Source organism: Haliotis rufescens, unplaced genomic scaffold, assembly GCF_023055435.1.
Source record: "Haliotis rufescens isolate VD_foot unplaced genomic scaffold, xgHalRufe1.0.p SCAF_21, whole genome shotgun sequence".
Classification (NCBI taxonomy): Eukaryota; Metazoa; Mollusca; class Gastropoda; order Lepetellida; family Haliotidae; genus Haliotis; species Haliotis rufescens.
The window spans coordinates 4,185,467-4,199,616 of record NW_025963902.1 but is presented as its reverse complement, the minus strand read 5'-3'; the positions used below and the strand labels follow the sequence as shown (position 1 = coordinate 4,199,616).

The 14,150-nt window shown below is 41.3% G+C and overlaps 1 protein-coding gene across 1 annotated transcript; it reads right to left on the bottom strand.

Annotated features, from left to right (window-relative positions):
- LOC124133306 (2-(3-amino-3-carboxypropyl)histidine synthase subunit 1-like) lies at window positions 1-14,150 on the bottom strand. The gene is made up of 11 exons (XM_046497663.2): window positions 14,051-14,150; window positions 11,953-12,029; window positions 11,158-11,291; window positions 7,982-8,103; window positions 7,325-7,479; window positions 6,000-6,118; window positions 5,059-5,127; window positions 3,103-3,259; window positions 1,716-1,816; window positions 933-1,011; window positions 1-612 (listed from the first exon to the last, which is right to left on the bottom strand). Exons 1-11 carry the CDS (start codon window positions 14,133-14,135, stop codon window positions 238-240), a joined length of 1,473 nt encoding a protein of 490 aa, XP_046353619.2. The 5' UTR covers window positions 14,136-14,150; the 3' UTR covers window positions 1-237.

The following is a 14,150-nucleotide window of genomic DNA, read 5'->3' as shown; positions in this document are numbered from 1 at the left end:
TCAAATGCAGATTATTTATCCCTTATAAAGAACACAAACAGGGCCTCTTTGGGCTAACAGTGAACAGCTTCAATTCCAACCTGGGTATACCCTCTCACAACAACCAGGCTTGAATCAATTCCCATCTTCGGTACACTATATTTACATCTGTACACTCACTATATGTCAACTGTACACTATATGTACATCTGTACACTATATGTACATGTGAGGTTGAACCGCAAATTTCTAGCCTCATCATGACTTGCACTCACAGTTTGTGAGGTCTTTCAATGTCTTTTCTGAAGAAACAGTCACATCTTGCACCATGCATGTCCTTGACCCTGGCTCTCCACATCCTCCTGACCCCACCCCCCTGCACGCCCCAGTCCCCGCCCCGGGGCACTCTTTGGCCCCAGTCCCTGAGCTCTTCTCTGTTTTAGTGTCCTGGGATGCCACCGCCTTCGTCCCCTGGCCTGAGGTCAACACATCCTTCCCAGCTGGTCTCCCTCGCCGGGGGCGCGGCGGTCTGTTGGCCTCGTTGTTGACCGTCCAGGCACCCAGACTGTCATTGGCGTAGAAATCCATCGGATACACTTCCTGCCACTGAACCGACTTCATCGCTACGGACATCTGTAACCATGGTAACATGAAGGTGAAGGTCAAAGGTTGGAAGTGAGGGATGTAGTTTACAGTCAGCAAAATTACAGCAATACTTTCAAACTTAACTTAACTTCAGTCGTCTGCATGCTGAAAGTGGTCTTTTTCTCGCCCATTGCCATCAAATATGTTTTATTCCATGACTACTGTACTGTTTCACAAAACAAGATTATTATTATTTTTTTTTTTTTTTTGGTCCCTGTTGATTTTCCCTCATTCAGAGTTTTACTTTTTCAACCAAAACCTCAGACTTGTGTTTTAACTATAACATACAAATGCTTTGACGTACGTACCTCGTATGGAGAGAGAACCGGTTTGTCAAAGAAAGCTCCCCAGTCTATGGAGAGTCTCGGACAGGCCACCTGCACCCAGCTGAACACACAACATGATACAAGTATTACAGCTGTACTGTCTTCTGATGTAAGGCATGTCAACAGGGTGTTTCTTATGCCAGGGATCTATCCAGGATTTCAAACTAAGGGCAGGCAATTTGTGGAAAAAAAATCACCGGTCAAGTCCCCTCTACAAAAGCATAACATTAGTTATCACCATATAACATGAAGTGGGAAATTTGAAAGTCCAAAATGGTAATTGTTTACCGAGATTGGGCCAAATTTAGGCCTCTGAACAGGCCCAGATAAATCCCTGTATTGAGTGTTTAACCCTTTGTGACAGAACAACTAAAGTTTTAACACCTCTTGTCAATATGTACAGTGAATATTGAAATGTTAGCAAGATACAATAAAAAATACAAATCACCAAAAATCTAAAAATGTAATACAGGGCGATTGATTGATTGATTGATGTTTTGCAGCAATAGCAATATATGTCTCCCAGGAATATCACGGTTGGGGACACCAGAACTGATCATATATATTGTACCCATGTGGGGAATTGAACCCAGGTCTTCAGAATGACAAGCAAACGCTTAAACCATAAGGCTACCCAACAGACCCTCATGTACATTAGTGTACATTTAGACATACATTTTTTAACACAAAAAAAGAATAACAATGACAAAAAGTAATGCAGTTTTAAAGTTGAAGTTGACTACTGTAAATGTAGACAATACTAACGCATCAACATCGTGGAACAGCTTCAGTTTGTCTGGGTAGAGCTCCGACAGCAGCACCGTGATGAAGTGTCTGCCTGATGTCTGGATCTTCTCCTGGATATGCTGAAACAGACAAGCAATGTGACTGGGCTCCAGTCTACAGACAAGCAATGTGACTGGGCTCCTGTCTACAGACAAGCAACGTAACTGGGCTCCTGTCTACAGACAAGCAACGTAACTGGGCTCCTGTCTACAGACAAGCAATGTGACTGGGCTCCTGTCTACAGACAAGCAACGTAACTGGGCTCCTGTCTACAGACAAGCAATGTGACTGGGCTCCTGTCTACAGACAAGCAACGTAACTGGGCTCCTGTCTACAGACAAGCAACGTAACTGGGCTCCTGTCTACAGACAAGCAACGTAACTGGGCTCCTGTCTACAGACAAGCAACGTAACTGGGCTCCTGTCTACAGACAAGCAATGTGACTGGGCTCCAGTCTACAGACAAGCAACATAACTGGGCTCCTGTCTACAGACAAGCAATGTGACTGGGCTCCTGTCTACAAACAAGCAACGTAACTGGGCTCCTGTCTACAGACAAGCAACGTAACTGGGCTCCTGTCTACAGACTAGCAACGTAACTGGGCTCCTGTCTACAGACAAGCAATGTGACTGGGCTCCAGTCTACAGACAAGCAATGTGACTGGGCTCCTGTCTACAGACAAGCAATGTGACTGGGCTCCTGTCTACAGACAAGCAATGTAACTGGGCTCCTGTCTACAGACAAGCAACGTAACTGGGCTCCTGTCTACAGACAAGCAACGTAACTGGGCTCCTGTCTACAGACAAGCAACGTAACTGGGCTCCTGTCTACAGACAAGCAACGTGACTGGGCTCCTGTCTACAGACAAGCAACGTAACTGGGCTCCTGTCTACAGACAAGCAATGTGACTGGGCTCCTGTCTACAGACAAGCAACGTAACTGGGCTCCTGTCTACAGACAAGCTATGTAACTGGGCTCCTGTCTACTGACATGAATAGTTTATCTTTCACATAAACATGAAGAAATTGGAACGTGCAACAAACGTGATAAAATCTTTAGCAGGTACAAAGAAATGTCTGTTTTGCCTGACTTCTTATTTTTCGGGTTACAGATTTTTCGATAAAAAATTCAGGCTTGTATAAGTGAAAAATATACATATATATCAAGTTCAAACGTTATTTTTGATTTCCTTAAAATTTTAAGCAAGTCAGAAAAATTTCATTTTTTTAAGTCTGAGGATCCCTGAACCAAAGCTTAAAGAAACAGGAAAGATGCCAGTACAGTACAATCATCTTCACACCTGATGTAACTTGAAGAAAGACTTATCAAAGTTCAAAAGTGAAAATATTCCTTAAATGAAAATTACCTCCAAAATCTTGGGCGACCCTTGCCTTCCCAGGGTGCCGAGCACAACTCCGATCTTCCTTGCTCGTGCTGCACGGGCAATAGCTTCCTGTCTGACCTGATGCATTCTGGGAGTGTCATAGTACTCCCGTGTAAACTTCTTATCATATGGGTCATACCTGCAAAGAGAAGGTACCACAAAAAAATCACAAGGGGTATATGTGTTTTCATGCGTCCCGCATTAGGTTTTATATCACGAGCCAGCGCATTCGGAAAAAGCATGCAGCTTTTTGCTTCAAAGCCGAGTATAAGGGATTTATTCACCCGCTCAAAAATCCATGTGCAGCCTGTCTTCTTCATGGCGGGGTTTAGGGATTAACTCACCCGCTCCGAAATTTATTTCTCTCCCATGCGGGATACATAGCATTTTATAGCTAAAATGGATAGAATTATCATGAAACTGCCCGCATGTTATCAGAGATGAGCGGGCCACTGTAACTTGAAAATGCCCTCATATTGCTTGAAGACGGGCCATTATCACGCCTATTGTTAGGTGACGTCCTAGGGATAGGGAAAGGTGACGTCACGCTCAGTAGTGACGTCATCTGGTTTGTTCTATGACGTTTCCTTTTTTGTAAAAGTGGGTCAGTGAAATTCATGTTGATTGCACAAAATGTTTCAAAACCGATATTGTTTATTTTTATTTTATAACCAATTCTATCCATTTTAGCTTTAATGACAGTAACGCTTTTTTTCAGGGCATTATCATTTGCAGAAGCCCTCGGTCCGAGAGCTTCTGCAAATGATAATGCCCTGAAAAATAGCATTACCCTTATATTATCAAGATCAGGTGTGCCAATCAGATCTCATCATTCTGACATGAGTGAGTGAGTGAGTGAGTATGGTTTTACGCCGATTTTAGCAACTGAATATCAGTCTCTAAGCAGGTCTAGATTAATCCCTGTTGTCTTAAAGGTGGGCTCCATGGTCTGATGCCCATTTCAAGTCTACATCTAGACAACGTAACTAGACTGGATCTGAGTCATTGTTGCTGTGTTATTTCCAGCATACATCTAGACAACTTAACTAGACTGGATCTGAGTCATTGTCGCTGTGTAATTTCCAGCATACATCTAGACACTTAACTAGACTGGATCTGAGTCATTGTCGCTGTGTTATTTCCAGCATACATCTAGACAACGTAACTAGACTGGATCTGAGTCATTGTCGCTGTGTAATTTCCAGCATACATCCAGACAACATAATTAGAGTGGACCAGAGACATTGTCGCTGTGTAATTTCCAGCATACATCCAGGCAACATAATTAGCGTGGACCAGAGACATTGTCGCTGTGTAATTAGGGTATTTATTAATCCTAACTGATCTGCATCACAAAATATGCTTTAACAATGGTGTTTGAACGACCTGAAGAAATTTGCTGGGACTGTCAAATTGTCGGAGCTTAGTCCCCCTTTAATTGCCCACAAAAATTGCATAGACCTTGATATTATTACAGGTAATGGTAGGTGGGCCAGTAGACAGGCTTTCCTAACAAGCCCCTGTATGTCGAAGCTAAAGTGGTAGTTGTATGCATCATATATGCATCACATATCTGACAAAACAAGCATGAAATACTCATATCCTCCACCAATTGCGTACGAGGTAAGAAATATTGTACAGTCTTCAAAATCTGCTCCGGAAAAAAGCACTACTGCCATTTAAGTCTAAGTCAAAGTCATTGCCATGGAAACTCAAAAAACAAAGTTTTCAAAAATCCCAAACTATCAAAAGGCATCAGTTCACCACCAGACCTATCTATGTGCCAAGTTTGGTTAAGATATCTCATGGTGTTTGAGTTCTCCAGAAACGAAAAATTGGCACCCATTCCTATTTCCCCCTTCTACTTCATGGAGGGGGATAATAAACAACACAATGAAAAGGTGTGCCCCCGACTTCGAATGATGTTTAGACACTCACCTGTACGCAGGTATCTCGGGGTTGGAAATCATGATGGACTCCAAGTGGAATCGGCCATCTCCCAGGTAGCTGAAAGTTCCATTTCAGTAAGTCAGTATTAGAAGCAGCATCAGGTATTTGTCATCAGTAAATGAATTACTGTGTACGCCAAGTAACAATTCCCTAGTTTGGCTAGGATTGGTCTACTGATAGGCAGGCACATGGGTATCAAATGTCAACACTCCAAGTTTGTTTGTTTGTTGTTAAATGCCGCACTCAGCAGTATTCAAACTATATGAAAGTGGTAATTAATCAAGTTTGGACTAGACAATCCAGTGATTGACATCATGAGCATCGATCCATGCAATTGGGATACGATGACATGCATCTGTATGAAACCTAATGCTAACAAAGATCAAGAACAGGACATCTTCACCTACAGATAAAGACTTTCATTGACTATTGTTATATAGTCTTTGGAAAGAAGCCTTTATAAGTGCTAAAAAAATGTTGTTATACAATATTGGAATTCCTGTAAATGGTTGTTCCATGGAATCAAATGATAGTACAGTTGTGTATAAGCTAAAAGTATTCTTCAGCATACCGGAGACAGCGATGTAGCCGAGTGGTTAAAATGTTCAATCTTCACGCATGGGTTCGATTTCCAATATTACTACATTTTGAAGATTTTTCTTGGCGTTTTGTCTCTGTTGCCTTGGTAAATACGTCTGAACCAGACAATCCAGTGATTGACATCCTGAGCATCGATCTACGCAATTGGGATACGATGACATGAATCAAACCACGTCAGCAACCTTGACCACCCTTTATCATCTTTCGGTACGATGCAGCCATAGATCGAACCCCTGAGCTTCCCCTCACTGGGGAGACTCGCTATCCACTGGACCACAGAGGCAGCCTCTTTGGTCAATGAATCCACAGAGAATGTGTTGATGACTTACATGATGGAATCGATGTCTTGTAGCCGTGGCGATGTGCAGCCGAGGATCTCCCCTGGTGACAAGGGTTTGGCTTGTGGAATGGTCACCTGGTAATCTGACTTCAGATCCTGACTGGCTCCCTGAAAACATATGGAGTTTGTTTGTTGTTTAGTGCCGAACTCGCAATATTCCAGCTATATGGCCTGTAAGTAATCGAATCTGGGCCAGACAATCCAATGAATGGACCACTGGACCTTTTATGACCAGCAGAGGGCATCTTCCAGAGGCAAGGCTGGAATTATTGAGTTCAATTTTGGCTGGACTAATGAGTCTTTGTATAGTCCAATCAAAATCTCATAAGGAAATCAACATTCATAAACTGACATGGAGATTTCAGTCGATTGCAGGATTTGCAAAGCATGTGTACCGTGAACTTAGCATCAAGAGATATTTTTCAAATCTTGCTCATGTGATTTGATTCACTTCACTGGTGGCGCTATGATCGAACCCAGAAATTCCGGACTAGTTCGGCAAAGGTTGAAACTGGGAGTTTTACAGTCAGTTAACTTTTACAGTCAGTTAACATCCCTTGCCTCGGGATGACGGCAGAGATTGATAATTGGAACTTCCATGGGGGAAGACATGGAATAAACTCATGACAGAACATCACCAACATTTCAAAACATCAATCAGAGGTTTCAAATCACAATAACCACCTCTGATTGAAACAGATGATTTGATGACCGCATCACCGCAGAAGCACAAATTTATAGAAAAGTAAATTTTGAAATAACAATATGTACACATGCAGACTACAAGTTGCAGAGTTGTGCTCACTACTACTACGAATAACAATAAGAACTCTTATAATCTGCTACCTTCCACGCAACAAAGTTTTTGGTTTTGGTTTTGTTTGTTGTGTAACGCCGCACTCAGCAATATTCAAGCTACATGACGGCGGTCTGTAAATAATCGAGTCTGGACCAGACGATCTAGTCATTGACATCATGAGCGTCGATCTACGCAATTTGGATAAGATGACATGCATCGATCAAGTCAATGAGCCTGACCACCTGTTCTCTTACGACAAGCATAGTCGCCTTTCATGGCAAGCATGGGTTGTTAAAGACCTATTCCACCCCGGAACTTCACAGGTCTGGATACAAACAGGACATTCTCGAAACATTGATCATGTTGATAGGATATTCCATGAAATCAATACCACTTGTGTAAATTTTTTAAAGACATTTGGCATTACAAACAGTCTTAGAAAATGAACCAATTTGAAACTCAGAAAACACATGTCAGTAAAATTGTTCCTGAAAGCTGATGGAGACAGTACCCACCTGCAGGGCAGCCACGAACTGTATGGTACTGACCAGCGCCAGTTTGGCGCCAGCCTGGAAGTTGTACCGCACTGTCTCCAGGAAGTGAAGCGTGTCGATCTTGATGTCCACAAACACATATAGCATCTGTATCCCTTCTGTGCGGTCTATTGGTACTGATAATAATAATAATAATAATAATAATAATAATAATTCATAATAACATAGTATTTCATAATAACATAGTATTTCATAATAACATAGTGTTTCACTGAACAGGACCTATAGAGGCCTAAATACTTAGCTTTACATGACTGCATTGACTGCACTGTTATTGTTAAAATTATTGCATCTGAAGCAAACAATCCAGTGATTGTTAATGCAAGTAACAATCAATGCCATCAGGGTACGATGACACAATCAACCATGTCTTCAGCAACTCATGCTTGTCGTAAGAGGTGACTGACAAGATAAGGTGGTCAGATTCGCTGACTTGGTAGATGCATGTCATTGTAACCCAATCGTGTAGATTGATGCTCATGATGCCAATAACTCGATCGTCTGATCCAGATACAAATATTTACAGAACTTCGTCATATAGCTGGAATATTGCCAAGTGCGGCCTTAAAAAAACAACAAACAAAAACAGAACATTGTTTGGCCCTGCAGTCTATTTACCGAGACAGCTGTGACCGTAGTGCACCATGAGATCTGCCCCCAGGGCCTTGGCAGTGAAGTCATCAACACAACACGCACCATACGTCACGTCGCCCATGATCAGCGTGTCGGCTTCTGTAAACCTGGAACAAGAGGGTAGCCACTCTGAACATCAGCTTCAACAACAGTTACAACCCCCCAAAATATAACTGATTCCAGTTTCCCATCTTCCCAAGAAAAGGGAGTAAACTGTCAGTAAAAGTCCAGTTTCCACCCTTGCCTAACTAGGCTGGAATTCCCAGGAGTTATGTCCCTTCTATGCCCCTCCTGTTGACCAATCAGATTCCACCTCTCAAGTCACTTGCATTTGCTTTAAACAAAATGGCAGCACCCAGTCAAGAGCATCTGATCAATGATCAAGATCTATATTGTAATAGAAAGGTCATACCTCGCAAAGGCATCAAATCACATGAGGATCTTGATTAAAAACATGAAATGATTTGGAAAATATCTGTCAACGTCCAGTTGACGGTACACATCCTCTGAAAATCCTGCAATCAACTGAAATCTGCACATTGTACTCCATATTGTTTATGAACCGGATGTTGATTTTGTTACGAGATTTTGATTGGACTATACATAGACTCAAGTCAAGCCAAAATGTAACTCCATAATACCAGCCTAGTTCGGCAAGGGTGGAAACAGGACTTTTATACTCAGTTAACTCCCGTGCCTCTGGAAGATGCCAGTCTCCTGACCAGGTCCTAATCCAATCTCATTAAAATCAGATCTCGCTGCCGCTTGACAAAGATCTGAGGACATCCCATTATGGGTCACGTCCAGACGACCTTTCGTGAATTTTGACCGCCCACTGAACCGACTAACATGAAGTTGACATCAGCCAACTAGAAAGCAGCTTTCTAGAGCTTTACGGCCCTCGTTTCAACCTGGCGACTTCCATTTCAGACTACACTTGAAAAATATGTTGACACAGTTCCAGAATGTCGAATATATGGTTGAAATTGTATGGCAGTGGTTCCAATGTACTGTGCAACGCAACCTCCGTTCAAATGTTTATTCCACAGAAGCGAGAGATAGACGATAATTTTGACAGAATCAGTCTACGGGCCGTAACTGTCATTCGGAATAGCCCTTAACCTTTTCGAGGTTGCATTATTAGAAAATACATTCCGACTGTCACTATCATGATCTGGTAAGCGACACTTTGATTGGTCAGATGAAAGGTCGTTCTGACGTGACCCGTAATGGGATGTCCTCAGATCTTTGTTTAGCGATATCGAGAACTAAGATCTGATTTCAGTGATATTGGTCCTAATCTGAGCCCTCACCCTGAACCCTTTTTGTCAGTTCTCTTCATCCCGATACTGTCTGTAATCTAAACCACTAGACAAGTGTACGTCAACACATCACAGAGAAAATAAGAAAGCATGAAAAAAATAACTCTGTGTTTTTATTGTTTTACTTTTAAGCGTGTTTGTTTGTTGTTTTACGCCACACCCAGCAATATTCCAACTATATGATGGCAGTCTGTAAATAATCAATTCTGGACCAGACAATCCAGTGATTGATATTGTGAGCAACGATCCACGTCGTCGGGTACGATGACACGCTGTTAACCAAGTCACCGGGAATGACCGCCTGATCCATTTGGTCACCTCTTAACAACCAGCATAGGTTGCTAGGGACTTATTGTAAACAGGGAGCCTAATGGGACAAAAAAAACAACACATTAACAAATGACCTTCCTAATCCTATTCTGTTTTTACATAGACTGAAAAGGGAAACACACACAGTCGGGGCTTCATGGTATTATGATGTTGTTTGTTTGTTTGTTGTTTAACGCCGCACTTAGCAATATCCCAGTAATTGATATCAACCTAGTCAGCAAGCCTGACCACCCGATCCCATTAGTCCCCTCTTATGACAAGCATAGTTGCCTTCTACAGCATTCACGGGTTGCTGAAGACCTATTCTACCCCGGATCTTCACGGGTCTGGTTTTATGATGACAGATATTATGCCCAATACTCATGATAATATATGCGTGCTATAAGTATGTGCACATATACAGATAGATGATGTCACACTGATTTCTATATCTAGCAAAGTATCTTTTCCTAGACTACAATATCTAGTCATGGGAATCTAGTTCAAGGTACCTACCTAGAAAGATCTGGAAATCAAATGAAAATCTATTCATCAATATTATTTTAAAACTGTTTAAAAAACATCTTTATCTCTTTGATATCTTAAACAAAAAACTGATCCAAGTCCGACAAGGTCAGTTCTTTGGACAATGTTATATTTGTATTGGTCATATGCACTGAAATTAAAGCCATCTTCCTTACCTGAACCGAGGTCAATAGCATGAGCATCCATAAGGTTCTTAAAAGAAGTACTAGTTAGAAAGCTTAACAGACACAAGTATTCCAGAATCTAGGATTGCCACTTACTTGAGCCGAGTATCACCTGCGATCTTGTGATACACATCGTACCACAAGGGGTAGAATAGATCTTCAGCAACCCATGCTTGCCGTAAAAGGTAACTATGCTTGTCGTAAGAGGTGACTAACAGGATCGGGTGGTCAGGCTTGCTGACTTGGTTGATGCATGTCATCATATCTCAAATGAGTGGATCGATGCTCATGATATTGATCACTGGATTGTCTGGTCCAGACTCGATTATTTACAGACCGCCATCATATAGCTGGAATATTGTTGGGTGCGGCGTAAAACAACAAACCAACCAACCTGCGAACTAATGATACAACACGCATCACAATACTGTCTGACGTACTACTGGTATCATCATGATCATGATACATAAAAAAAATAGTAAGAAATGATGAAATCACTGAATTATAACTCCAAAACCTCTTGCTTCATACATTTATTTATTATTATCTCAAAACATACGCAAAAAACAAAATGCAACCTCCTTGTCTGTTTAGAGAGTTTTCAAAACTGAAGACTAAAATGCACTGGGGACGTCCACTACCACCACTACGTCCTCATGTTACGCCATGTTTACAGATGGTGCTATTCTACCTCTGCCGTTACGGGAGGAAACTCCATCAGTTCCTGTTCTATTTATAGGGTATCACGATCTCACAAACTGACAATTTAAGTACTGATGTCATGATGACACGTAGACATCGGTTAATCTTTACAACTTACTGTTCAATGATGTCTGCTACCGTACAGGCAAACAGCAGCAGCCCTTCTGGGAACTGCAGAGCAACTCTCTTGGCGCCAGAGAAGCGAATCTTCCAAACTGTCTTGTAGATCTCAAAGTTGTAGTTAGAAGGCAACTTTAAGACAAAAGAACAAAACAAAATGATGGGAACTGGCTGAGATTTTGTAATCGACTGTCGAAAATAATGAGTTGTACTCAATTTTGTTTATTACTCTTTATTTTCTTTATTATTCTTGTATCTAGTTCAGAATTTTACAACCCCTACTGCTGTGAAAACAATGATGAAGTGTAGTGAGTTGGGTATGGTTTTACTCCACTTTTAGCAATATTCCAGCAATATCACGGGGGACACCAGACATGGACATTGTACCAATGTGCGAATCAAACACGAGTCTTCGTCGTGATGAGCGAACGCTCTAAGTGACTCAACCGACTTGATGGCTTGTACAATGCAAGGTGTAGGAAATGCTTAAATTACAATCACAAAAAGTTGAGTTTAATTGAATGTACTTTTTTCACTATTATAACCTTACAAACACAAATATTGATTTATATAATACATAGAGATTATAATACACGATGCTTGGATTCTTGGTTGGTGGTTGGGTAGCCTATTGGTTAAAGCGTTCGCTCATCACACTGAAGACCCGGGTTCGATTCCTGACATGGGTACAATGTGTGAAGCCCAATTCTGGTGTCCCCCGCCGTGATGTTGCTGGAATATTGCGGGGACACATTTTACATATTCAGATTTATATGGTAATTAACACACTCACTGTTTTCACTGCAGCTTGAATTTTCGGATCATTCAGTATTTCTTCTGGTATCTGGTGAGCTACACGCCTAGCAGTACCTGGTAACATAAATATTAGTTGTGTGAGAGTTTGGGTTTAAAAAGTTGCTTTCAACAAAATTTTTAACACTACAGAAACAGGTCATGAGGAAATGTAAGTAATCTGATCTGTGAAAGTGATCTCTGTGAGTGTGTTGGTGGGGGGTGGGTTGGGTTGTACGGCAGCCTGTAAATAATCAAGTGAATATATAATCGTCAATCCTGTGATTGATATGAGCAATGATTCATAATGTAGACGTATGTTGACATGCCATGAACAATGGTTAGTCACCGAGCCGGACCACCTGATCTGTTCACCTCTTGCAACCAGCATAGGTTGCTGAGGACCTATTCTAACATGGGATCCCCATGGGCTGATCCGGATGGATCCTGTCAATCTATGACTAGCAGATTCTGGTAGCTAAGGGACACAAATCTGCAATGCCAATTACCCTGGAAAGGTAAGAATGGTAAATAAGTACTCAAATCTATTGGCCATGGACAGAGCTCCAGATAATTTTTCATACCAGGGGGGTACGTTGAATATTACTCACATTTTATCTTTCACACTGGGTATTTCATGGTTTCGTTGGGTATTTGATATATTTTTACTACCTTCAATCCAGTCTGTCAGGTATTTTAAAGCTAACCAGAAGATGTTTTAAAAAATAATTCTGCTTAAAATCCTATTTCAAACTTCAACTTTTCTTCTGTTCACTTGCGGACCCATTAAGCAGAAAGCGACAGGCAACTCAAATTTAATTGGTCTATGGTGATCTATTTTGGATATTCTACACAATTACACAGCTTATGTGGGGCTCTGGCTATAGTATTTGAAGATTATGAAGCAATAATATATACAACATGTACAAAATTCCCAGGGAAGCAGCGATGGAGCAGTACACACCCTCCCTTTTCACAACTTGCTTGCTTCACTTGAAACACTGATGGAAACACTGTCTGTATTTCACATGGGGTTATAGCAAAAACGGCACCTCAGCAAAATGTCACTGGGCGAAAACGGCACCGATTGGCGAAAACGGCACCTCGACTCGAGCGAAAACGGCACCTTATTTTTTTGTTTTACCTTTGTCAAATAAATGATATTAAACTTACATTGTAACTTGCAAGCGCCAATAATTGTGAGATGTTAAAACAAGTTTACATTAAAAAATTAACCTCTACTCCAACTATAATCCAACTTAGCTTATACGCAACTCAACTGATTGAGAAAACATAACATGCTTTGAAGAAAAATAATAGAAATTAAACTCACATCGTCTCTTACAAACACAACTAATTGTGAAATAACACAAATAAGAAATTAGCCCCCTACTCCAATTTACTCACCAACTCCGATTGGGAGGCGTAGTTAACTTATTGTGAAATCACTTTACGCATTGAAGTTTTAAGTACCTTTACTCAATTTAAGCTGAAACTGTATTTAAGAGGCCAAACATGATGCTGTCAGATCACAATTATTTATATGGCCTTTAGATGTGTAGCATGCGAGAAGAATGTCAGAAGAAATCAACATGCTGTATCATGTGATAACTGTGACCAGTGGACCCAGTGGACCCAGTGGACCCTATATATTACTACAAAATCGTTCTTATCGTTATTAAAAATAGAGGTGCCGTTTTCGCCCGACACATAGTAGCCGTTTTCGCCAAATGCGGTGCCGTTTTCGCCAGAGAAATCGGTGACGTTTTGCTGAGGTGCCGTTTTAGCCTGCACCCTTTCACATGCATTAAAAACGTATTGAAACAGTCATATCTTTCACTGTTCTGTGTGACATTTGTTAGCAATGGTTCGAACTTTTTGTTCTCAAACTATTTAGTTGGAAGACGTGTTAGGCGAATGTCACTGCAGGTAAAATACAGAATTGGTTGGTGTTTTTCATTTCAATGACACCATGTCCACGAAAAAAGGGTACAGCACTGCCAAAATGATAAAGTTGATGTCAGCTCACTGAGCCCAACTGTAAGTCCAGCTAGGTATATTGTTTGACTGAACGTGGCCAACTGTATTCTAACTTTCACCTTTTCCGCCACCGAAAACCTTCCTGTTACTGTTAGCACTGACAACAACTGGTCCGGACACATCGTGCTCCGAGGGAGCAGCCATGTTGGTAAAGGGAGG